The sequence below is a fragment of the Myxine glutinosa genome, chromosome 9 (genome assembly GCF_964187855.1).
Source record: "Myxine glutinosa chromosome 9, kmMyxGlut1.1, whole genome shotgun sequence".
NCBI classification, from domain to species: domain Eukaryota; kingdom Metazoa; phylum Chordata; class Myxini; order Myxiniformes; family Myxinidae; genus Myxine; species Myxine glutinosa.
In genome coordinates, this window is record NC_136269.1 from 112,024,411 (window position 1) to 112,051,388 (window position 26,978).

General features: G+C 53.9%; 1 protein-coding gene across 5 annotated transcripts in view; it reads right to left on the reverse strand.

Annotated features, from left to right (window-relative positions):
• Positions 1-18,637: 18,637 nt before the first annotated feature.
• Positions 18,638-26,978, reverse strand: part of MRE11 (MRE11 double strand break repair nuclease) — a 121,110-nt gene continuing 112,769 nt past the window's right edge. For all 5 annotated transcript variants that reach the window (XM_068128544.2, XM_068128541.2, XM_068128545.2 and 2 more), the window contains exon 19: positions 18,638-18,885. In XM_068128544.2, the coding sequence (XP_067984645.2) occupies positions 18,853-18,885 (33 nt within the window). In that variant the 3' untranslated portion in view covers positions 18,638-18,852. The remainder of the gene's footprint in view (positions 18,886-26,978) is intronic.

Consider the following 26,978-nt stretch of genomic DNA (forward strand, 5'->3'; position numbering starts at 1 on the left):
ACACGAAAGCCCACTGGCGTGGTGACATCATTCCGCGCACCAAGTGGGCGGCGGCCACGCCCGAGGGGTAGGCGTGGCCTCAGGATATACACCGGGCGCATAGCCCGGAGCGCGCCAGTGCTACAGTGACCTCTTTGAATAAAGAACTATAAACTTACCACGTTGTCCGCTTCCTCCTTGGTAGCAAGTCGCGCACGTAGCACCGCGTGCTTCATTGGTGACCTCCGAGATTCGAGTCAGCCGTCGCTGACTACCCGAAACCGCCGCAACAATGGCTACCAACGCGGTCTCCATCAAGCTCCCCGAATTCTGGGAGTCACAAGCCGAAGTTTGGTTCCTGCAGGCGGAAGCCCAGTTCCGACTTCGAGGCATCACGGTGGACGACACCATGTACTGCCACGTGGTCGCCGCCCTCGGGCCCGGCATGGCCACCCGCGTCGTATCGGTCCTAAGGGATCCACCTGCCGACGGCAAGTACGAGGCGGTCAAGCGTCTCCTCCTCGCCACGTTCGGCCTTACGGTGGACGCACGGGCCGATCGCCTCTTGGACCTCCCCGAGATCGGGGACACGCGACCGTCGGTCCGTATGGACCATATGCTGGCGCTCATTGGCGACGAAACCCCGAACGCTCTATTCCGGGCGTTATTTCGACGCCAGCTCCCAGCACGAGTCCGCCTCGCTTTGGCTGGTTCCGCGTTAACGGAACCCCGTGCGCTCGCTGCCGAGGCCGACAAATACTACGCGGCTTTGGACACGCAGGCGAGTCTTGGCGCGGTTGCCGCTCCCGAGGCTTTCCCCGATGCACCGCACCTCGTGTCCGCCGCCACGCCCAGACCACCACCGCCGCCGCAGGTGCCCGCCTGGTGTTTCTTCCACACCAAGTTCGGCCACGAGGCTCGGCAGTGTCACCCGCTGTGCTCATTCGGCAGGTCGGGAAACGGGCGAGCCGGCGCTGGGTGGCAACGGTGAGCGTCGACAATTCCAACAGCCTTCTGTACATAACGGACACCTTGTCCGGGCGCCGTTACCTGTGCGATACGGGAGCGCAGGTGAGTGTCATTCCTGCCGGTACGTCCGACAAGCACACCGTGGGCCGAGGTCCCGCGCTGCTTGCGGCCAATGGTACGTCTATACGCACGTACGGAAAACGCTGTCTCTTCCTGCGGTTCGGAGGTCAGGTTTTCCGTTGGTCGTTCATCCGACGTGCCCATGGCACTGCTCGGCGCGGACTTCTTATGTGCTAATGGATTACTGGTCGATGTAAAGCGCAGAAGGCTTGTCCAGGCTGAGCCGTTCAGCTCGCTCGCGTGTGCGCTGCCCGGCTCGTTGAGCAGCTCACAGAGTGGCTCATCGAGCGGCTCGCCGAGCGGCTTGCTGAGCGGTTCCGTTCCGGCCAGGTTCATCTGTACGCTTCCGGCAGCGGACGAATTCGCCCGCCTCCTCGCAGGTTTTCCGGCCCTCACGCGGCCGACCTTCTCGGCGGGGACCATCAAGCACGGGGTGGAACACCACATCCCCACCGCCGGGCCACCGGTCTACGCCCGGGCACACCGCCTCGAGCCGACGAAGCTCGCGGTAGCGAAAGCAGAGTTCGCTACGCTGGAGCGGCTCGGCATCGTGCGGCGCTCCGAGAGCGCGTGGGCGTCCCCGCTCCACATCGTGCCCAAGCCCGGCGGGGGATGGTGACCGTGCGGGGACTACCGGTGCCTCAATGACGCCACCACCCCCGACCGCTACCCCATCCCCCACATTCAGGACTTTTCCGCCCGCTTGGCGAATATGTCCTTCTTTTCAAAGGTGGACCTCGTACGCGGCTACCATCAGGTCCCTGTCAGGCCGGAGGACATCCCGAAGACGGCTGTCATCACGCCATTTGGGCTTTTCGAATTTCTTCGGATGCCCTTCGGTTTGAAAAATGCGGCTCAGGCGTTCCAGCGCCTCATGGACAGCGTCTTGGATTTTTTGTACGTCTACCTGGACGACATCCTCGTCGCCAGCGCGTCCCGCAAAGAGCACCTTCACCATCTCCGCACGCTCTTCGAACGTCTGGGCCAGCACGGCCTGATCGTGAACCCCGCCAAGTGCCGGTTCGGTGTCGCTGAAATCGACTTTTTGGGGCACCGCGTCACCAGGCACGGGGCCGTCCCCCTACCGGCCAAGTTGGAGGCGGTGAAGGGGTTTCCGCGCCCCCGCACGATCAAGGGGCTCCAAGAGTTCCTGGGCATGGTAAACTTTTACCATCGGTTCCTGCCCCGCATCGCCCAGCTCTTGCGCCCCTTACACGAGGCCCTTCGAGGGAAGCCGGGCAAAGGTGACGTTACCTTGACCGAGCAGATGGACGCGGCGTTCTCGGGCACGAAGCTCGCCTTGGCCAACGCCACCATGCTTGCGCACCCGGCGCTCGATGCACCGATCGCCATCACCTCCGACGCCTCGGACTACGCGGTGGGCGCGGTGTACGAGCAATGGGTGCATGGAGCTTGGCAACCGCTGGCGTTCTTCAGCCGGCAGCTTCGCCCGCCCGAACGCCGTTACAGCACCTTCAACCGCGAGTTGCTGGGGCTTCACCTGGCGGTCAGGCACTTCCGCCATCTGCTCGAGGACCGTGCGTTCACGGCCTTCGTCGACCACAAGCCGCTGGTTTTCGCGATGGGCAAGGTCGCCGAGCCGTGGTCGGCCCGGCAACAGCATCACCTCGCGGCCGTGTCCGAGTACACGACGGACATCCGGCACGTCGCGGGAAAGGACAAGCCGGTGGCCGATTGCCTTTCCCGGGCCGTCGCCCACGCAGTCCACCTTGGCATCGACTATGCCCGGATGGCAGCGGACCAGGCTGCCGACCCCGACGTCCAGGCCCTGCGGACCGCCGTCACGGGCCTCCGCGTCACCAAGGTGCCCTTCGACGGCACGGTCACGGCCCTCGTTTGCGACGTCTCCCTCGGGCGGCCTCGCCCCATCGTGCCCGCAGGCTGGCAGCGCCAGGTTTTTGACGCCATCCACGGCCTGTCCCACCCGGGCACGAGGGCCTCCCAGCGGTTGGTCGCCGACAAGTTTGTCTGGCATGGCCTCCGGAAGGCCGTCCGCGGCTGGACCAGGACATGCCACGCGTGCCAGCGCGCAAAGGTGCACCGACACACCCAGGCCCCCTTGGCCCCGTTTACGGTGCCGGAACGTCGGTTCGACCACGCTCACGTGGACCTGGTGGGACCTCTGCCCCCCTCGCGGGGTTTCACCCATGTCCTCACCATGGTGGACCGCACCACCCGGTGGCCGGAGGCCGTGCCTTTGGCGGCGACGATGGCGGCAGACGTCGCGCAGGCGTTCATCGCCACCTGGGTCGCCCGGGTCGGCGCCCCCTCGGACATCTCGTCCAACCGCGGCCCCCAGTTCACCTCGGAGCTCTGGGCCGCGGTCGCGCGGGGGCTCGGGGTCCAGCTGCACTGAACCACGGCCTACCACCCCCAGGCCAACGGCCTGTGTGGGCGATTCCACTGCTCGTTGAAGGCCGCGCTCCGGGCCACCCTCCGCGACGGCGGCTGGGTCGACAGGCTCCCCTGGGTCCTGCTGGGCCTCCGGACGGCGCCCAAGGAGGACCTGCGCGCATCCGCGGCGGAGTTGGTCTTTGGACAACCGCTGTGGGTGCCGGGCGAGTTCCTCCACGACCCCACGGCACCTTGGTCCGCGGCGCAGGAGCGTTCTGCGCTGCAGGAGACCGCCCGGAGGTTCGCCCCGGGGCCGACGGCGCACCACAGGCACCCTCCTACACACGTCGCCCCGGAGCTTCGCACCACGGAGTACGTCTTCGTCCGGCACGACGCCCACCGGACACCACTGCGGCTCCCATACGACGGGCCTTTCCGCGTGCTGGAGACCGGGGTGAAACATTTCACCTTGGACATCGGCGGCACTCCTGACCGGGTCTCCATAGACCGCCTCAAGCCGGCCCACCTCGACGTGGACCACCCACCGCCGGTGGCTCGGCCCCTAGCGTCGGGGCCGCCCCCCTGCGGGCGGACCCCCGGCACCACCCAGCACCGCAGGCACGCCGCCCCCCAGTCCGGCACCCATCCCGGGTACAGCCGGGGGCATCCCACCTGGCATCCCTGCACCCCGGACGCCGCCGGTAGCCAGAGGGCGCTTCGGCCGGGTCATCCGTTTGCCCCGCAAACTGGCCCTCCAGGTGCGCGGGAATTCTGGGGGGGCGCGTGTGGCGGACACGAAAGCCCACTGGCGTGGTGACATCATTCCGCGCACCAAGTGGGCAGCGGCCACGCCCGAGGGGTAGGCGTGGCCTCAGGATATACACCGGGCGCGCAGCCCGGAGCGCGCCAGTGCTACAGTGACCTCTTTGAATAAAGAACTATAAACTTACCGCGTTGTCCGCTTCCTCCTTGGTAGCAAGTCGCGCGCGTAGCACCGCGTGCTTCAATATCATCTTTATGTTGTTCAAATGCGGTTATGGTTGTAATATGATATATCTTTATGATCTTTTCAAGAAACAAAATTGGACAATCCTTAAGTGGTCAGAAAAATCTAGATTTCATTTCCCCTTAAATCATCAACCCCACTCCTGTTATGACCAAATTCCACAAGTAATCTCAGCAAAAATATCTCACCAGGTCAAATCTGGCTGCGTATCATAACCATAGTCATTCACTGAACATTACAATGTTAACATACAACTGTTATTTGTTGTATTATTAAAATAAACACACATATTTTGCTACTGAATCATCCTCTAAGTGGTATAAAATCACGAAAATGTTGTAGCGGCTACCGCTGGGTTTTCACAATCGCCTTGCACCTATCAAGGACGCAGAGCGATCACCATGCCGGGCTCGTCCAGGACGCCCGGGCAGGCCCGCGCTCAACTTGCCAGGCCTCGGTCGGGACGCCCGGGCATGCCCGGGCAGGCTCGCCCTCAACTTGCCAGGCCGCAGCCAGGACGCTCGGCCACGCCCCCTCTCGCCTTTCCTGGGCAAACGCTCCGGGATAATGTGTGTATATATATTGCTGCCCGATAAACGGGCTTTTCAGAGTACCTGAGTGTTTTGTTTGAATAAAGCAACTCGGACGAATTCCAGCTTTTTGTCGCGTCCATTCTTCCGATCGACGTGGGAGCCCGTGCTCCTTCATTGGTGACCTACCGACATGGACACGGCAGTGGCCCTTAAACTGCCTACCTTCTGGGAGGCTCACGCGGCGGTTTGGTTCGCACAGGCGGACTCCCTGTTCGCCCTGCGAGGCATCACGGCCGACGACACCCGCTTCCACCATGTGGTAGCAGCGCTCGGTTCAACCACCGCGGCCCGCGCCCTGAGCCTCCTCGAGATCCCGCCAGCCGCTGACAAATACGGTGCGATTAAAAAGCTCCTCCTCGACGCTTTCGCCCTCCCATCGGCGGAACGCGCACGGCGCCTGCTCGACCTGCCCGAGCTCGGCGACACGCGCCCTTCCGAGCGAATGGACTACATGCTTTCGCTGCTCGGCGAGCACTCTCCGGCATTCCTGTTCCGGGAGCTGTTCCTCCGTCAGCTGCCTAGCCCGGTACGCCTCGCCCTGGCAAGCACGACGATCACGGATCCCAGTGCCCTTGCCAGGGAAGTCGACAAGATCTCCGCCGCAGGTCAGCGCATCGCAGCAGCGACGTGGGGCCCACCGCCGTCCGACGCAACACCCATGGCGCCCGAGCACCCGGCACGGTCGACGACCGAACTGCCGACGCAATTGGCGGCCGCTACACCGAGCCGACCTCCTCCAGCACGACGACCGGGGCCTCCACCTGACCAAGCGTGGTGTTACTATCATGCCAGGTTCGGACAGAAGGCCCGGACATGCCGACCCCCGTCCACCGAACGGCCGGGCCGGCGTTCATTACCAGCCATGAGCGCCGGCCACACGGGCAACTTACTGTTCATCATGGATAAAGCGTCCGGACAGCGCTACCTGTGCGACACCGGCGCCCAACTGAGCATCATACCCGCCTCTGACCAGGACAGGCAGTCCGCGGTTTGCGGCCCCTCCTTGGTTGCGGCCAACGGATCGGCCATCCGCACCTTCGGCCCGCGCAACGTCACCCTCTGCTTCGGCGGCCAACGCTTTGCTTGGACGTTTGTAACCGCAAACGTGCCCATGGCTCTGCTAGGCGCCTACTTCCTCTGCGCACACGGACTGCTGGTGGACGTCCAACGGCGTCGTTTAATCAACGCCGAAACCTTCAGCTCCCTGGTATGCACATTGGGCAGCTCCGCGCCGACCGAGCTGGCATGCGCCCTCCCGACTGCGAACGAGTTTGCTCGCCTGCTGACGGAGTTCCCGGCCCTCACGCGGCCGACGTTTTCGGCCGTCGCAGTACGACATGGGATCGAGCACCACATACCAACCACGGGCCCGCAGGTCTACGCCAGAGCCCGCCGCCTCGACCCAGCCAAGCTCGCCGTGGCCAAAGCCGAGTTCGACGCTTTAGAACACCTCGGCATCGTGCGGCGCTCCGATAGCGTGTGGGCTTCGCCACTACACATCGTCCCAAAGCCAGGGGGCAGCTGGCGCCCATGTGGCGACTACCGCCGCCTTAACGACGCTACCACCCCCGACCGACAGGTATCCGATCCCGCACATCCAAGACTTCTCGCCCGTCTGGCGGGACGGGTCATTTTTTCGAAAATTGATCTCATACGGGGATATCACCAGGTACCTGTCAGGGCGGCCGACGTCCCTAAAACGGCAGTCATCACGCTGTTCGGCTTATTCCAATTCTTACGGATGCCATTTGGTCTCAAGAACGTGGCTCAGGCGTTCCAGCGCTTGATGGACGGCGTGCTGCGTGACCTGCCGTTCCTTTTCGTTTACCTGGACGACATCCTCGTCGCCAGCACGTCCCGGGCCGAGCACCTCTCCACCTCCGAACACTGTTCGGGCGCCTCAGCGAGCACGGCCTCATCGTCAACCTGGCCAAATGCCACTTCGGCATGACGGCCGTTGATTTTTTGGGCCACCACATCACCAAGAATGGGGCCGTGCCGCTGCCAACCAAGGTCGAGGCCATCACCACGTTCCCGCGTCCCCGCACCATAAAGGCCCTGCAGGAATTCCTGGGAATGGTGAATTTTTATCACCGCTTCGTGCCCCGCGCTGCTCAACTCATGCGGCCCCTCTACGAAGCCCTCCGGGGCAAGCCGGCCAAGCACGACATCGCCTGGTCTGCAGCAATGGACGCGGCCTTCCAAAGCTCACAGCGGGCCCTCGCCGACGCAACACTGCTCGCTCACCCGGTGCTCAATGCTCCCATCGCCCTCACCACGGATGCCTCCGACTACGCGGTGGGCGCCGTACATGAGCAATGGGTGAACTGGGTTTGGCAGCCACTCGCTTTTTTCAGCCGGCAGCTCCGGCCGAACGAGCTCAAATACAGCACGTTTGACCGTGAGCTCCTCGGTCTACACCTGGCCGTCCGCCATTTCCGCCACCTCCTGGAGGGCCTACCTTTCACGGCGTTCGTCGACCACAAGCCGTTGGTTTACGCAATGGCCAAGGTCACGGAGCCGTGGTCGGCCCGCCAACAGCGCCACCTCTCCGCCGTGTCGGAGTTTACCACGGACATCCGGCACGTCGCCGGCAAAAACAACGCCATGGCCGACTGTCTTTCGCGGGCCAGCGCGAACGCGGTCCACCTGGGCGTGGACTTCGCGCTTATGGCGGCGGACCAAACCACCGACACCACGGTGCAAGCCCTCCGGGCGGCGGACACGGGCCTCCGCCTGGCCGACATCCCCTTCGCGGACACTGTCCTGCTCTGCGACGTCTCCCAAGGCCAGCCTCGCCCCATCGTGCCCGTCACCTGGCAACGCCGCATCTTCGCCTCCCTCCACGGCCTTTCCCACACGGGCCGGAAAGCTTCCCAGAAGCTGGTGTCGGCGCGATTCGTCTGGCACGGCCTTCGTCGGGACGTCCGCGATTGGACCAGCACCTGCACAGCCTGCCAACGGGCCAAGGTTCACCGACACACCCAGGCCCCGCTGGCACCTTTCACCGTGCCCGAACGACGTTTCGACCACGTCAACGTGGATCTGGTGGGCCCCCTCCCCCCATCACGGGGGTTCACACACCTGCTCACCATGGTGGACAGGACCACCAGGTGGCCGGAGGCCATTCCCCTCGTCTCCACCACCACCGCCGACGTGGCGCAGGCTTTCATCGCCACCTGGGTCGCCCGCTTCGGCGCACCGGCGGACATCTCGTCAGACCGCGGACCACAGTTCACCTCCGAGCTGTGGGGCGCGGTCGCCCGCAACCTGGGGGTCAAGCTCCACCGTACTACGGCCTACCACCCCCAAGCAAACGGGTTGTGCGAGCGATTCCACCGCTCCATGAAGGCCGCGCTCATGGCCGGCCTTCAAGACGGCGGTTGGGCCGACCGGCTGCCGTGGGTCCTTTTGGGCCTCCGCACGGCCCCCAAGGAGGACCTCCAGGCATCCACCGCCGAGCTTGTCTACGGCCAGGCGCTACGCATCCCGGGCGAATTCGTGCCCGACGCTACCAGTCCCTGGTCCGCAGCTCACCAGCGCTCGGACCTCCAGGAGGCCGCCCGACGGTTTGCCCCCGTGCCAACATCCCACCACGGTGACCCCCAGTCCTACGTCCCCCCAGCACTTCGCACAGCGGAGTATGTTTTTGTGCGTCACGACGCACATCGGGGGCCACTCCGGCCGCCGTACGACGGGCCCTTCCGGGTCCTGCGATGGGACGACAAGTCGTTCGTCATCGACATCGGCGGCAGGTCGGACCGGATTGCGGTGGACCGCCTCAAGCCGGCGCACGTGGACGTCGACCAACCACCACGGGTGGCCCTTCCGCCGCGGCGAGGCCGCCCCCCGTCCACGGTGCCCCCCACTCGACCGCCCACCACCACACCGGACACCCCCCCACGACCCGCCAGGGGTCGCTTCGGCCGGGTCATCAGGACCCCCCTCAAATTGACCCTGCCGGTGCAAGTCGATTCTGGGGGGACGTGTGTAGCGGCTACCGCTGGGTTTTCACAATCGCCTTGCACCTATCAAGGACGCAGAGCGATCACCATGCCGGGCTCGTCCAGGACGCCCGGGCAGGCTCGCCCTCAACTTGCCAGGCCGCAGCCAGGACGCTCGGCCACGCCCCCTCTCGCCTTTCCTGGGCAAACGCTCCGGGATAATGTGTGTATATATATTGCTGCCCGATAAACGGGCTTTTCAGAGTACCTGAGTGTTTTGTTTGAATAAAGCAACTCGGACGAATTCCAGCTTTTTGTCGCGTCCATTCTTCCGATCGACGTGGGAGCCCGAGCTCCTTCAATGTCATCATTAATCTTCCTCATCATCATCTTCTGAGTCGCTTGTGGTAGGTTCTTTGTTTGGGTTTTTGCATTGTTCACCTCCCACACAAGTGCAGGCTTCTGTGCATGGCATGTTATTGTTCTTGCAGGCACATACGTGGCTGCGTTGACATGCAGACACTTTAGACTTGCACGCGGTCAGCTCAACTAGTCCAACTGGAGCAGGGTCTTTGGTCATGAGGGTGGGCTGGAGAGTTCCATCTTCGATGTTCCATCCATTACCATCTGGCTTTGGTAGTGCTTGGTTGGGGAGCAATGACTTCTTCCAGATGAATGACTGATAGTTAGCTCGATAAATGTGTTGCCTAATACTGTCAGATGTTGGTGGTAGGCATTCACTCTTCTGCCTTTTCTGGCAGAACATCCAATATCTGATTTTGTCCGCCGTGTCACCTGCTGCCTGAGCTGTTGTGTCCAGGGAGCATATGAACCGTTCACAAGCATGGACAGTATCCTCTGTCGGTGGGATAATATCTCCCAATTGTGACACTTTCTGTTGGTGGTCTTTACCGTCCTGAAGTTTCCTCAAAGCTGTCTTCTTACCAATTCCTCTGAAGGCACTCGTCGTGTCACTTCCTGTTAGTGCATGCAATGATGGGAGTGAAGGAGCTGTGCTCCTACGCGAGTCGAAAGGATTGACGCGACAAAAGACGGGAATTCGTCCGAGCTTCTTTATTGAGCAAACCAAAACTCGGGTACTCTGAAAAGCCCGTTTATCGGGCAGCAATATATATATGCAATCAAACACGTCATGCCGGAGTGTTTGCCCGGGAAAGGCGAGACTGGGCGTGCCCGGGCGGCCTGGGCGAGCCCGGGAAAGGCGAGTCTGGACATGCCTGGGAAAGGCGAGACTGGGCGTGCCCGGGCGGCCTGGGCGAGCCCGGGAAAGGCGAGTCTGGGCTTGCCCGGGAAAGGCGAGACTCGGCGTGCCCGGGCGGCCTGGACGAGCCCGGGAAAGGCGAGTCTGGGCATGCCTGGGAAAGGCGAGTCTGGACGTGCCCGGGCGGCCTGGGCGAGCCTGGGAAAGGCGAGTCTGGACGTGCCTGGGCGAGCTCGGGAAAGGCGAGTCTGGGCATGCCCGGGAAAGGCGAGTCTGGGCATGTCCGGACGGCCTGGGCGAGCCCGGTACAGTGATCGCTCCCTGGTTGCGTCTTCGGCAGGTGGAAGGCGATTGTGTATGCTCAGCGGCAACCGCTACAGGAGTGCTTTGCATACTTCTGGACCAATGGCCAAGACTATTTCGTGGATTGGGATGTGTCGTAACTTTTGCTTTATTCCAGTACGAAACCAAAGTTTTTGGCATCTCATTGTGGCGTACGTGTGTATGCATATGACTGCAACGTCAGTATCTGGTGATTGCACGATCACCTGTGGGTGGTCATATGACGCATTGTGAGCATGCAGAAGAAGCCTGGTGTCTGCTTCTTCGTGGTCAGACTCCAGAGGTGAGAGTTTAGTCACATGCCCTCTTACGATCAGCTTGCACTCCTTTCCGCTCTTGAAGCCACCACCGAAGACCAGCTGATTACCCGGCGCTAGTTTTTCTGGTGCAGTTTGGCACCATCGATCACATAGGAATGCACATATATTTGCTTTGTTGTTTGGATTAAGTATATATTTGTCCCATTGTTTAGGTAGAGGTGTACTGGGTCCCAATATCTTCATCTCCAGTTCTGTAGAAGACCCTCGTCGCATGCGTTCTCCGGTCTTGATAGAGTAAGGGTGATCGTAGCGATCAAAGACCATATCTACCCTGTTGCAGCCATTCTTCCCAAATGGTGCTGATATCAGATCATAATCTATATATATAAAACACAGTGTGTGTGTGTGTGTGTGTGTGTGTGTGTGTGTGTGTGTGTGTGTGTGTGTGTGTGTGTGTGTGTGTGTGTGTGTGTGTGTAATGTTACAGATAGACTCCTAAACGGAGAGGCTTACGTGCTTGATATTTGGCATAGACATGGCCATTGAGCCTGGGACGAACATGGCCGAACTCAAAATATTTGACGATCCATATTTTTTATTCATATTTACCTCAGCGCATTTCAGCGCACGGAATCAACGGAATCAGAGCAGGTGGGCGCTGATTCGCTCAGAGCGATCACGTGATGACGCTATGACGCTATGAACGCTATGACGCTATGAACGCTATGACGCTATGAAAAAAAAAATCGCTATGACGCTATGAAACGCTATGACGCCATGACGCTATGAACAAAAAAAAATCGCTCGCTTTGCCAAGGGGCTCGCTCCCCCCCCCCCCCCGTTCCCCTCCCCTACCCCCTCCCCCTCCCCTTCCCCGCCCGGCAATGCCGGGTACTTCTGCTAGTAGATAATAATATCAGATCATAATAGGGAATTCCTCAAATTAGGCGATATTATTTTTGCATAATTATATGAACAGCTATGACATGCGAAATATAAAACTATTTTATAACATACACATATAGATGTCTCATACTCATGAATGAAACTTTCACAACAACATTGGATGTATCTTGCCTGCAGGGGCTAAGAGAAAAAATAAATAAATGAAATCCGTCAAAATCTCAGATTTATGCCTCGGACACCACCCCCCTCATAGAAAAGTGGCTGCCATTTATTGTTGCTGCTGTGGCGGACACAAAAGCCCACTGGCGTGGTGACATCATTCCGCGCACCAAGTGGGCGGTGGCCACGCCCGAGGGGTAGGCGTGGCCTCATGATATACACCGGGCGCGCAGCCCGGAGCGCGCCAGTGTTACAGTGAGCTCCTGAAATAAAGACGCTTATAAGTTCCCGCTTGTCCGCTTCCTCCTTGCTCGCAAGCAGCGCGCGTAACGCCGCGCTTTACTGGTGACCCCCTTGACGTTGGATCTGCCGGAGCGATCCTTCCACACGCGACGCCATTGCCATGGCCAACTTCATCAAACTTCCCGAATTTTGGGAGGCTCAGGCCGAAGTCTGGTTCGTCCAGGCCGAAGCCCAATTTCAGCTCTGGCGCCTCACCGGCGATGACACGCGCTATTGCCACGTCGTCGCCTCCCTCGGGCCCGGCACGGCCGCTCAAGTTGTGTCAGTCCTTCGCCACCCACCGGACGGCCACAAGTACGAGGCACTCAAGCGGCTACTCCTAGCCACGTTCGGCCTCACGGACGATGCACGGGCCGACCGCCTCCTGCATCTCCCCGAGCTCAGTGACACGCGCCCGTCGGTCCGAATGGACCATATGCTGTCACTGTTGGGCGACGAAGCCCCCGGTTCTCTATTCCGGGCGCTTTTCCGTCGCCAACTTCCAGCGCAGGTTCGCCTCGCGTTGGCCGGGACCGGGCTAACGGAACCCCGAGCATTGGCAGCGGAGGCGGACAAGTACTTCGCCGCTTCGGACACGCGGGCGAGAGTCGGCGTGGCCGTCACGGCCCTCGTGGCTGATGCTGCTGATGCTGCTGATCCACAGCATCAGCTTATACAGCAAAAGCGAAAGGGAATCGCGAGTACTCATCAACGATAGTGAGCAGATAACGAGAGTTACCAGACGCCGGCAGCGGCCCTTTGAAATCTATCGCCAATCTTTCCCACGGCCTAGTAGCTCTGACCAGCATCCCCATGGGAGGGTTGTAAAAACGTGGTTTGAGTTCAGCACATACAGTGCAGTCGCGACAGACCTGGCGAATGTCCTCAACTGAGTATGGCAGATTACGACAACGCACAAAATGAGCAAAACGCGTCACCCCAGGATGACACAGTGTCGTGCAAAGCACGCAGACCCTCCAAAGATATAAAGCCCACACACGTTGCCGGCCGCGATAAGGCGTTGGCAACCAGGTTATCCCTCCCCGGGCGATATTTGATGGTGGAGCAGAAATCGGCGAGTTTGATGCGCCAGCAAGTGATTTTCTCATTCTTAATGCGTTGAGCATACAGGGTGTCGTACATAAACGCAACGCTCTGTTGGTCCGTGATGATTTGGAAGCATCGTCCGAGCAAGTAGGGACGCCAACGCCGAATCGACTCGACGATCGCGTACGCTTCCTTTTCGACCGATGAATGTCTCCGCCTAGCGGAGGTGAGAGTCCGCGAAAAGAAATCCACAGGGCGCCCCCCCCCCCCCCCCTGGAAGAGAGTCGCTGCTATCGCATGATCCGAGGCATCACTTTCCAAAACGAACTTTTTTTTATCGTCAATCGTCGCCACAGCGGCCCCAGCGATGTCGGACTTAAGGCCATGAAAGCAGCCTTGGCGTCAAGGCTCATGGGGAACGCTTCGCAGTCCACAAGTGGGCGGAGTTTCACGGATAAATTTTGCACCCACTTAGAATAATGGGCGAACAGCTGAGAGCACGCTTCAGCGAAGCTCGATCACAGGGCGGGGCCATGTCGAGCAAGGGTCGCAGACGCTCCTTATCCGGAGCAACAGAGCCGTGGGTCACGGTGTACCCCAGAAGATCTATCGTGCGCACGGAGTAACGACACTTCGCCTCATTCATAGTTAAGCGATACCTCTGCGCGACCTCGAGGAAGCGCTTCAGATTTGCATCATGATGCTCTTGGTCATGCCCGCAAACCGTAAGATTGTCCAGATATACAAAGACGTCGGTCAAGTTCTCCTTAGCAATGGTCATCCATAGCCCTCTGAAAACACGCGAGCCCGTTCGTGACCCCAAAAGGTAGCCGGGTGAACTGGTATAACCTTTGACCCGATTCAAACGCGGTATAGATACGGTCGGCCTCGGAGATGGGGATTTGATGATACGCACTACGCAGATCGAGAGTGCTATAGACCGAGTACTAGGACACCTGTCGGACCAGGGAGTCCATCCCCGGTAGGGGGTAGGCGTCCAGCTGTGTAAATCGATTAATCGTCTGTGAATAGTCGATTACCATGCGTTTGCGATGCGCTTCACTTCGTACCACCAGGACCTGGGCCCGCCATGGCGACCGACTAGGTTCTATGATACCTTCCTTTAATAGCTGGGCCATTTCTTCCACAATGAATTGCGCGTCAGCTCGTGAGTAGCGTCGCGATTTAACCGCTACAGGTGTGCAGTCCGTGGTCATATTGGGGAACAGCGACAGCGGCTCAATTTCCATCCCGGCAAGAGCGCACACAGCAAGCGTGTCAGTGCCACCAAATTCCATTTCCAACCGTCCATGTCGCTCAAGAAAATCATGTCCAAGCAAAACATCTGCACATAATGGTGGTAAGACCATGAGATGCACATCTGGAAATATTCGTCCCTTTATCACAAGCTTCAATCGACATTCCCCTTTTGTGCTGAGCCTACGCCATTGAGAGGCCATAAAGATCCGACTTCTTGTCCCAAGGATCGGCCATCCATGTTTTTGCACCAGTCGATAATCAACATAACTATCAGTAGACCCTGTATCGATCAAAGCTCCAGCAAAAATTCCCTCGATCATAAGTGGGATAATAGCCCGAGCCAGGCCAGGTGGTCCTGCAGGTATCGAGCCATCCTGGCGAGACGATCGCGCCTCGCGTGTGGTTCCAACGCCAGCTAAAGTTTTCCATGCCGCGGTAGCTTGTAGTTCGTACGTGCAACCTCCGGAGGGCGCTCGTGTCATGCGCGGAGTTTCAAAGCCAACATTAGACGTTCGGATGGCCGAACCGGGAAGTTGGCAGGGGCGCTGGAGGATGCCGGTCAAGGACGGTCGCTCCGCGTTCTGTCGTGTTTGCGCCACTTGTTTTGTCGGCGCGATGATCCTCACCAAGGTCGAGCGCTCAGCCAGGGGCCCACGAGAAGGTGCGCTCCTCATCAAAGTCGGGCGAGGCGCCCCGTGCTTCGTTCAGCCCACTGGCTCGGCGATAAGCACATTCATTGTCGAGCGAGTTCGTTTGCCCCGCATCGCCTTTCGGCAAACCTTTGCAAAATGCCCTGGTTTTGTGCACAAATGACATATCGCATCACGAGCCGGGCAAACAGACCTGGGATGTTGTCGATTCCCGTAGAAATAGCACGTAGCGTTTCGTCCGGGCTTTGGTCCCGCAGCTGCTGCGGCCGTCAAGCCCGGATCAGGGTCATCCTCGGGAGCGGCCGGGGATTCCGGCAGAGATGCCGTGGCGGAATCTGCGTCCTCGGCGGTAGCTCTCTCCAGTCGAGCTTGTCGAGATGTCCCCGCAGTGACGTATGGGTGTTCATACGCGTCAGATTGTTCCCGTGCTTGGGTATAGACGTGAGCTAGCCGTAGTGCTTCAGTGAGCGTCAAGTCGGCTTCTTCAAGAAGTCTTTGTCTGACTACTGAGGAGCTGAGTCCTGAGACGAAATAATCGAGTACAAGATCATCGCAAACTTGTTCATGTGTACGTACCGCCGGCACACTGTCAGTCAGCAGACGCCGTAGCTCTTGCGCGAAATGATCCGTGGGCTGTTGTCGCGAGTCGCGAGTCGCGAGTCTCCGTGGGCTGTTGTTTTCGTATGGCGAGCAGGTGCCGGGAATAAACCGCGCTTCGTTTCTTGATGTAAATTCGCTTTAGCTCTGTCACAGCGGCATCGAATGTCACGCACTGTTCGATAGCCCGGTAAACGTTATGATGCACTTTTGTCTGTAGCACCTCTAATTTCGTTTCATCAGTGACGGCGGTTTCCTGGGTCTTGAATTGATTGTCCAAGGTTTTCAGCCAATGCGTCAGCTCCGCGCCCGCATCCGCTGCTTGCGGGTCGGCTGCGAATTGCGGCACCTGAATCATCCTGTGTCCCGCCATGTCGCTCTCGTTCGCCTCTTGTTCTCGATTGGACAGCGAGACAAATTGTCATTAATTGTAATGGAAAACCAGTTCCACGACATTGTCCTGAAGGTAGGTTTAATGACAATTTGATCTCTAGCAACATCCTGTAAAAATACAATCATGCAATATATATCAGGATCATGGAATCATGGAGAAAGTTCAGTAATATCAATCAATGCAAGCAAGCCTAGATTATCTACGTATACGCACCATCCGAGTCTACATGTCATAGATTAAATGTCGCAGGAGTGTCTCGGAGCAGCAGTCGTCCGAGCTCTTATAGACGCCTCTCAGTGGTTAGAGAGAGCATCACACCTGGGTCCAACTTAGATACATTTTCATTATAATGGGTACAAGGACACACGTGTCAAAACTGCAAATGCCAACATGCGAGTTTGGTTATCCGTGCACGGAAAGCAGGATCTCCCAGGAATCCTTTTTTTTCTTCCCCCATAGATTAGCCATCACAGCAAAGATTGGTATTTCCGTCAGCAAAGCGACGGGTCTTATATTCTAGTCTATACTATAAAAGAGAGTCGTTTGTCTGTCACCATTTTTCTCAGAGATGGTTGAACAGTTGGTTCTTCGTCAAACTTTCAGGGGTGTTTGTCAGTGAGTGCCTGGGAGTGTTTTAGACAAAAAATATATATATATATACACCGTATAATCGCTCTTTAGTACCTAAACCTTTGGGATTAGATCAATGAAAGTTGTACACAAGTACACATATGCATAAATAAATACAATTACCAGACATTTGAACACAAATATTCAAACAAATCAGATTCGATCAAACAATTCCAGACATGGTTGAAGTTGGTGCGAAGTCTTCTTCTTCTTCCTGAACGTCATCACACAACTCAGAAACGTGATGAACAGCACATTCAGCAGCATATATTCAACGGAAAGGTAAAATGATGATTTGACATTTGTGATGGATTCTGATTTGGATGCAATTGCTTTTCCATTATATTTGCCTCATTTCAAATATGTTAATGTTTCTTTTCACTTGAGCAATGGCAGGTACTCCAGCTATAAACACATATACTTTACTCAGGGTACCAATACAAATACAACTTTGTGTGGGGGAGAGCATAGGCTATGTGGCCGCAGCCTCATGTGGTGGTATGGGGGCCGTGGGTGGGGCGTAAATTATCTATGCAAATGTGTACCGTGTAGCACCACCTGGTGTTTGTGGCAGAGGGTATTACAATTTCCTTTTTTACCTGGGCAACACTGAAGTTAAAACACTCCGCACGGGTACATTTTTCCTCCTTCCCTCCCCCTCCCCCACTCCCACTCCCACCAAAATGGAGGGGCATTTAACCCCCCCCCCCCCCCACCCCCCATGTCAAAATGAAAAAGATTGATGAGGGAAAAAATGAATTGAAACGATTTCAGCATAAGGCTGCAACATAACAAAATGTGAAAAAAGTGAAGGGGTCTGAATACACTGTAGATTATGCTCAATAAATTTCATCTTGATCAGATGAAGTTTTGTATTTGTGGAATTATTACATCATAATGGAGACACCTATGACATCATCATTAACATATGTTATTCCCCATGGAGAGTTCTTTACAATGAGCCATGTCTCAATTTTTTCTACGCAGCGCTTACGGAGATATAGAGGTGCAAAGTTTTTCCAAGATGGCACCCGTACCACATGACTGATGACGTCATAATTAGTATTAAAAACTAGCAGAAGTACCCGGCATTGCCGGGCAGGGAGGGGAGGGGAGGGGAGAAGAGGGGGGGAGGGGAGAAGAGGGGGAGGGGGAGGGGGAGAGGTGGAGAAGAGGGGGAGGGGGAGGGGGAGAGGGGAGAAGAGGGGGATGGGGAGGGGGAGGGTGAGGGATGGGAGGGGGAGGGTGGGAGGGGGGAGGAGTAGGGGGGAGGGGGAGGGTGGGAGGGGGGAGGGGTAGGGGGGAGGGGGAGGGGGGAGGGATGGGAGGGGGAGGGGGAGGGGGAGGGATGGGAGGGTGAGGGATGGGAGGGTGAGGGATGGGAGGGTGAGGGATGGGAGGGTGAGGGATGGGAGGGTGAGGGGGGAGGTAAATTATCTATGCAAATCAGCGAGCTGCTCGCACTGGCTGAGATTAGCGGGTACTTCGCTGAAATGCGCTGAGGTAATATGAATAAAAAATATGGATCTCGTCAAATATTGTTTCGGCCATGTTCGTCCCAGGCTCAATGGCCATGTCTATGTCTATGCCAAATATCAAGCACGTGAGCCTCTCCGTTTCGGAGTCTATCGGTAACATTACACACACACACACACAAACTGTGTTTTATATATATAGATTATACAGGAAAATGCGCTGCTATGGTGAAAATTTCCTGTCAATTGGACCGGTTGTAAAGAAAAGCATATATATTCTTGATAGACAAACAGACAAACAAACGGACTCAAATGCAATACCCTCTCCTCTGGCGAGGGTGATTAACTTGTTTTGCAGTTTTAGAACAAGTCAGTAATTGAGTGAGAGTTAGAAGATGCATAATTGAGTGTTATGTAATGACCAGTGAGATAATAAAGAAAACCAAGTGCAAATATATATATTTTTATTTTCACAAAAACTTTTTATCTTAAACTTTTGGTCAACAAATGATGCAACAAAACCCAAACGCATCTTTGGTGTGAATGTGATGAAGCCTGGTGTGTAAACATCAGTGATGCCTGAAGTACATGCATAATGGAATAGGTAAAGTTGGTACAACACCAGAAACGCCAATTCTCACAAGCAGTGCTGTCAGCAACATTCATGAAGTCTGGAATGGGTCATCATCTTCATCCTACAGCAACAGAATGTTTTCATCACGTTTAACACTGGTTTGTTGGCAGGGTATTTCAGATTTCTTCAACTTGTGGGGTTTTTTTTTCAATAAAGAGATTGTCACAAATTCTTTGCGTATCTGTTTGGCAGCATATGGGTACAGTGGGAGGTTAATGCTGATATGCCAAAACACACTGGTTATAATATATGATTGTGTAATGTTTGCAGATGTGTTATTTATTCTAAAAGTTATTTTGTGCAAAAGAGGAACAATATTGTTGCGGATTTGGGAAATCCTGCACTTTGGTAATTGGTTGTAAATATCACCCTCTGTTAATAATGTAATAATTCTTGGTAAATACCTCCATTTGTGTAAAGGTCAAGGGTCGTCCCCTAGTTAGTTCACCGCACCACGTAGGGCACCATAGGATCCTTCAATAGTTATTTCATTATTATGTGTTTCAGTATAAGGCCATGTTCCCACTAGTCGATCTTACGTTGCACCAAATCAAATAAGATAGATCCCCTTTTCAATTGCCCCAAAACTTCATTGCCAGCAGCGTTCGCCTACATTGCCAGCAGCATTCGCCTCCATTGAACACAAGGTCATCTCAGAGAAGAAGGGGGGAGGAGCTACATTACGGGCAAGGCCCGCACCTCGTCATCAAAGGTGGAATCAGCCAGCCCTTGCCGACCAACCAAGGCTCAGTGGGTGTGGCTTGAGAGGGCGTGGTGAGAAACATCGAGTAGGTTCGCGAAGGTTCCAAGGTGTGGCCATATATAACCCGTTGCAAGAAGCCCCCACGGAGAGTTTTGAGGGAGGTGCGCTGGACCAAAGAGTTTTGAGGGAGGTGCGCTGGACCAAAGAGTTCTGTGGCGGGAGGCGCGTGAACAAGTTCTGCGAGTGCTGTGAGTGTTGCGCAAGTCACGAGAGCTTCGGAGGACGTACGAGGCCTGAGAGAGGCGCTGCTTCAACCAGCCCCGCGAAGCCCTGACGCGCTGCTGCGAAAAACCTGTGCGTGAACCAGAGTGCGGGGGAGTCAGCGGCCGCTCACCTCCAGCCTGCCGCCCTGCACGGACCCTTCTTCTCCCTCCAGCCAATCCTACCTTCAATTCCCCATTCGTGTACGTGAGTTTGTCTTGTCCCTGGGGTTTAAGTAAGCTTGTTTTAAGAATTGCACTGTGTCTTCTATCTTCACTGTACATTACTTTCGTTTTCTTCTTCTTTGATTGGTTTTTGTATAGTAGTTAATAAATATCTGTTCTTTCCTACCTTTGGCTTCTTCATTCTCGCCCGATCGTCTTTGTCTTTTACCTGATTGAACACCTGTGGCACGATTTTGGCCAACGCTCATAATCGGGTTAGTAATTGTTAATGGCTCGAACTTCGGGTTGCTAAAACCGCTCGGCAACTAGTCCATCTAAAACCGTGGTTCGAGCAGAAGTTATTCCCTCGTTGCCGGCTGGCGGTAGTAATTAGGTAAGTTGCGAACCCCTAGGCCTAACAAACCCTACCTACCGTCGGTCCGGGAAGGACGTTGTAACTTTGAGGTCTCACGTTGGTCAGTGACAGACAAGGGGATCAACCCCCCCTTGGTAAGGGGAAAAGGCCGACGTTGAGATCCATAACAATATATAACTTTATGGCTAACCATTGACCTGTAGAGAATGATCAGAGGCGTGAACACTTCCCGTTCCTTCCGGAAATAGAATCACTGACAAAATACGAGTTTGTTGGTAGAAGAAGGAACCTTTACAGAGTCTTGATTGGGGGTGTAAGTGGGAAGAAAATAAGGAGGAGAAAGGAAGGGGAGGAGAGGGGGTCCCGAGCAGCTGTGTGTAGCATGCTGCATTTGGTTTCCTGAACAATAGTCAAGGAACATGTGCAACAAAATAGACTCCCGTGGGAGTTTGGTTGTGAAAGCAACCCACCCACCCAGATGTTTTGTGGGAAGCTTGAATTATGTTAAAAACAACTTCTTGGCAGTCTGATATATTGTTTTGTCCTGATTTATGAGCTCGACAAAATCAGACGTAATTCGACACATTTTCAGTATGCCAAAATTGGTGAGCGGTCAATCAAGATTGTATGTGCAAGTGGTGCAACGTTGCTTTTAGTCCGATATATTGAAGTGTAAGCACACTTTCTAGCAGGTAAAACCTGCATTTTGGCACTCAGTGCCTCAGCCATGAGGAGACAAGAGAATCTTACAAATCTTACATTAACGTTCTAACATTGACGACCTAGGGCTTCACCAACACCTTCACTGAGCTCTCCAACTTGGACCACCAAGGCAGAGATGCCTCAGAGGGTCACCCAAAACCTGTGTGGACAGAACACTATTGGCCAACAGTTGTTTGATGACTTTGTCCACAGCCGCACAAGTCCAAATGCAATCAACTTGTGGGCTCATATGAAGAAATGTCAGCTAAATACTTGGAAAATCACAGGGAAGCGAGTGAAGCTCAGTCTGCAACAGAAGCTGGTCGAGCTCAAAGAAGACCGAAGCCACTTCTCCTGAATGCTGGTCCAAGTCCCGGCCAAACATCAACCTCGAGGAAGCTGTTGGCAGCTATGAGCTCTTTGTTGTGCCTCGGTCCCTGTTTTCTGCTGGAGAAATGTTGCATTGCAACATGAAGAGCGGTTTGATGGCCATCATGGAGAGTCAACCAACATCAGAGAGCAATGGCCTGGGCCAAGACGGTGACGGAATACAGACTGGCCATGAGGGAGCCACTGCTTGTAGCATTGCCCAAGTAGATGGAATGTGCGAACTCCAGTCAATGGGGAAGCCGTCCTGGATCCTGAATTGCCGTCAGCTGGCAGACCACTTCCCCTCCCATATGCTTGATTAGTACAGCCAACTGGACGAAGTGCGAGTGATTTTTGACAGATAGGATGTCAAGCATTCACTGAAGCAGGCCACCAGAAACAGAAGACGGGGGACACACAAGCATTGCCTACCGCATCACAGATTCAACGAACAGAGCCAAGATTCTCATGAGGAGGCTGCTCTCTCTTGGTGACACAAAGAGGGAATTGACAGGCTACTTTGCCGTGAAGCTCCTGGAGAAGGCACATGCAAACATGAAAGCACAGTCCAGTTGTTGTGGCATGAGGTATCCAATGCAGAGCACCACACATTGATAAGAGCTACCGAGGCAGCGATCATGAAGAGGCTGATCCCAAGCTGTTCCTGCATGCTGCTGATACCACAGCTTGTGGAGCTACAATCTGCTTTCAAGACACCGATGTATTCGTTCTGGCTGTGCGACACCATACATAACTATGCAAGGACACAGCCTTTGTCTTTTCTATGATGTCCCATCTATGATGGCTTGGGTTCAACAAAATTGGCAGCACAACCTTTAAAAAAAAATGTATGGGCTAAGGCTCGATAAACAAACAAAAAAAAAAAACACACGCGCGCACGCGCACACGCACACACACACACACACACACACACACACACACACACACACACACACACACACACACACCTCTGAGCTTGGGAGAAGTACCGTCACTTCCCGGCATACTCATGGCACCAGCGATGTCACAACAATGGCGCTGCTTTTCTCACCTTATTCAGCGGGACATTTCCTCAGGAGGAATTTCTTCCTCCACATGGAGCCTTAATCCCATCCCCCCCCTCCCCCCTCCACCAACAAGCCTCCAAGCCCTCCCACTCCAACCAAGCCCTTAACCCCCCCACCAACTCCAAGCCCCCTCCCCCACCCATACCAAGTCCTCAAATGCCCTCCGCATTACATGTCTTCAAACCACCTACCCACGCAAAGTCATCAACCCTACCTCCTTCCCCCCATCACCCCAAGTCTTCAACCTTCTCCCCCCACCACAAGTCCTCGACACCCCCACCACAAGTTCACAATCCCAACTCCCAACCTCATGTCCTAAACCCACCCAGCTCTCCCAACAATGTTCTCCTTGCCCCCCATCCCACTCCAGCTCTGTCCTCCCCTCCCCCTTTTTACTTCAAGCCCTTAATCCCCCCCCACCCCCCAACCCAAAGTATACAACCCTTCCTACAAACCCAAAATCCTCAACTGCACCACCCAACTCTGTCCCCTCTCTGCCCCTCCACATCACAACTCTATGTCCTCCCATACACTTTTCTTTTTCAAGTCCTCAACTCCCTCCTCCAAACCCCAAGTCCACAACCGCTCATTCCACCGCCAAGTCTTCAACCAGTCCTCTCAAGGCCTGAACCTCCCTCTCCTAAATCTGCCTCCCACCACCCTCAACTCCATCGTCTTCTCGTTAACAAAGGTCAAATGCAAAGCTCTCAACAGGATCCTCGCCCTGTCCAGGCTGGAGTACCCCAAGCAGTGTTCTGGGCCCAGTCCCGGGGTGTTTCTTCATCAACGATCTCTTCTTCTTTGGAAAGTCCTCTTTATGTCATCGATGATGACTCTACCCTCTGCCATGACATCCCTCATTCTTCAGATACGCAGGCAACAGCCTTTTCCCTCTCTGCAGATCCTGAGATTCATGAGCTGGTCAAACACTTGGAATCTGTCTTTCAATTCTGACAAATCTCACACTCGCTCTGTTCATCTGAAAAGACCATCTGGTGAACCGTCCCATCAATTTCCTTAAGTTTAGAAAAGCAACAAACTGACATTGGGCAGTGGGACAACTGTTGGACACAATAATGGAATGTATGAACATGAAAAACTGAGAAACAGTAATTTGCGTGCAAGATGGTTGGGTTTGGTTCGGTACCCCCTCCCCCTCTCCCAAGACTCTTTATAACCCGAAGACCCATAGCACACAAAATATCATACAAGACCTTTATGACCCCCAAGACCCTCAAGAAACCAATCTGTTTAAGACCCTCCAGACCCATAACACTGCTAAGACCCCAATAGATTAACAACCCACAAACACCTTCCAGGGGCCTCAATATGCCAATACCCTGAAGACCCTCAATACTCCAATACCCTTAAGACCCTTTTTAACCCTAAGACCCTTGAGGATCCTTCAAACTCTGTCGATCCTACATACTCCATTATAACCCTGTAGATCCTATAGATCCCATTATAACCCTTGCAACCCTAACACCTTCTGAGGGCCTTCGGCAGTAACACGAGGGTCACCAGCTGTAATCAAACACCGCCCTCCCCACCCATTGGCAAACCACCTCACTATAAAGAGTGTGCAATCGAAATAATTAATTAATTTCTCCATTGTTTTCAAGTACTGCTCATCGTGGTTGGTAGCACAGCAAAAAGTTCCACGTGGCAAAGAGAAGAATGTGTCCATGACAACAATTTCACCATATTATAATCAAATGGGATTTTTTTGGTGATTTTATTGTCAAATTTCAGGAATTCTTCTAGATATCCCAATGAAACTTACACAGGTTGTTATAAATAGAGCTTATTTGCGTATATGTTCCGTACTGTTTGTGTGTATACAATCTGGCCAAAATTGGTCAAAGGTCAAGGTAAATGCCATCAAAAACATGTAAAACATGATTAGGCTGCAATTAGAAAATGTAACAACCAAATTTGTTATGCACAACAATCCATCATGGAAACACTTGATAGGTCAACGTTTCGAAATTACCAAATTGCTGTTCCCAAGGCGACTATTCTTTATTTGGATTTCGCAAATATTGTGTATGTGTGTATATACATATATACAGTCACGTGAAAAAGTAAGTACACCCCATGTAAAGTTTTGACTTTTTCAACATATTTCAACATACAGCTATTTGATCTTCATTTCAACAATATTGATAGACAAAGGTGATATAATATAACAAATATCATGAAACATTTAAATTTTGTAGTCCATTGTATAATTTAAATAAACATAAATGCAAATTTCGCGTGTGGAAAAAGTAAGTACACCCCGACATTTATCACTACTTCAAATACCTAAAATTAGAATCAGGTGCACTAGCTCAAGTGCAAATGATTAGAACATCGTTAGAGAGGATCTTGGAGGAACCTGTCTTATTTAAACCTCAGACATTTACTTTGGTTTGCTCTTTGTTGTTGAAGTGTGCGGAGTCACCATGCCTAGATCAAAAGAGCTCTCTGAGGCCTTCAGAAAGAAGGTTATAGATGCCTACTAGTTTGGGAAGGGATTTAAAAAGATCTCCAAACAATTTGAAATCAATCATTCGACTGTCCGGAAGATTATCTACAAGTGGAGAAGATTCCAAACAACTGCCAACTTGTTCAGGCCAGGCCACCCCAGCAAGTTCAGCCTGAGAGCAGACCGCAAGATGCTGAAAGAAGTCTCTAAGAACCCCAGAATGTCATCACGGGACCTACAGGTAGCTCTTGCCACTGTTGATGTCAAAGTGCACGAGTCTACCATTAGAAAGAGGCTGCACAAATTTGATCTACCTGGGAGGTGTGCCAGGAGGAAACCTTTGCTGTCCAGAAAGAACATCAGGGCAAGACTAAAGTTTGCCAATGAACACCTCGGCAAAGACTAGCACTTCTGGAACAATGTGCTCTGGACAGATGAGTCAAAGGTGGAGCTATTTGGCCACAGTACCAGAATACATGTTTGGCGAAAACCAAAGACAGCAATTGACCACAATAACCTGATACCAACTGTAAGTCAAATCCTACTGCAATCCCACAAAAGATTTTACTGAGAAGCAGAGATCCAGAGAGGGCTAGCCTACATGGATTTTATACTTTATTATTTCCGAACCGTTGTTCAGTTTAGCTTTGTTTTAAAACTCAACTAGAACGGGCACTCGGTAGAGCGCATACCTTCGCCGCAGCTACTGTTCTGTACTTGGCATGGGAGTGTAGGGAACAGAACAGTGAACAGTTTGGTGCTGATTTCATGCAAATCGGATAAGAATTGACCGAGTTATGACAAAAAACGCACATTTTGCAAGGTCGTGACCCCCCTGACCTTTGACCCCCAACCGCTAACAAGGGTAATGTCTTCACTGGGTCATGTCGTATATCACAAGATCGGGCATTGAATTCTGAACATTTTGGCATTAGTTGCATGCCAATTGGATAAAAATTGACCGCGCTATGGTAAAAATACGATTGTGACCTTGACCTTGACCTTTGACCCGATTGCTCCCAAAATCTAATCAAATGTGTCCCGTATAATAACCAATCATCCCACCAAATTTCATGCAATTCGGTTGAATACTTTTTGAGTTATGCGAATAACATACACACACACACACACACAGACATACAAATAAATACACAGCGATCAAAACATAACCTTCCGCTTTTGCGAAGGTAATAACATTAAGTTGAGGATGGACTTCAGAACTACCATCTCCCAGAATTCACATAGGCAAAGGTGGGAGAGGACACACCCTACAAATATTTACATCTAATTTATTAAACTATGGTAGTTTGCCAGACCTCGAGCTGAAACGATTAAGCCTTGATAACCCAGCAAATCACCCCAAAGAACCCTGGTAGACATTGTGGCTACAGTTGTATTATTTAATTATTTATCAGGAAACAATATCTTTTCTCCAATAAGACAAACTCGATCCAACCTTACATTATTTGGAAAAACCCTATTTGTAATATTATTTCCATCAGTCATTTATGACAATATGTGCTCCGCCATTGCCTCCACTAAGAATTTTTACTCTTCTCGAGCCACGATTCTGGGCAGTGCCGGAGATAACTTTCCAACTGTAGAAACTCAAGACCGTTCTCAAGACCGAACTCTCTTATCTGTCTCCCTCTTCCAAATCCTGGTGGCGTCTGGTCAAATCTGTTTCTGGTGTTTGTTCCCCCTCCATCCCCTCCCTCACCTCAAACGGCTTAACGGCTGACTCCGCACGTGAAAAAGCTGAATGCCTCAACTCTGTGTTTGCCTCTAAATCTTGTGTCCCAAACCCATCCCTCTCTGTACCCACCGTACCCAGTCGTACCCAGCTGCTCCTGGACTCTGTGTCCCTTCCTCCTGACAAGGTGGAAAAGTTTCTGTCAACCCTCGACTCTGATTCTGCAACTGGTCCTGACGGCATCAGCCCACGGGTCCTAAAATCATGTGCTTCCGCTCTTTCACTCCCTCTTTCTGTTCTCTTCACCCTCTCTTTTGCTCAAGGTCATCTGCCATCTGCTTGGAAATCA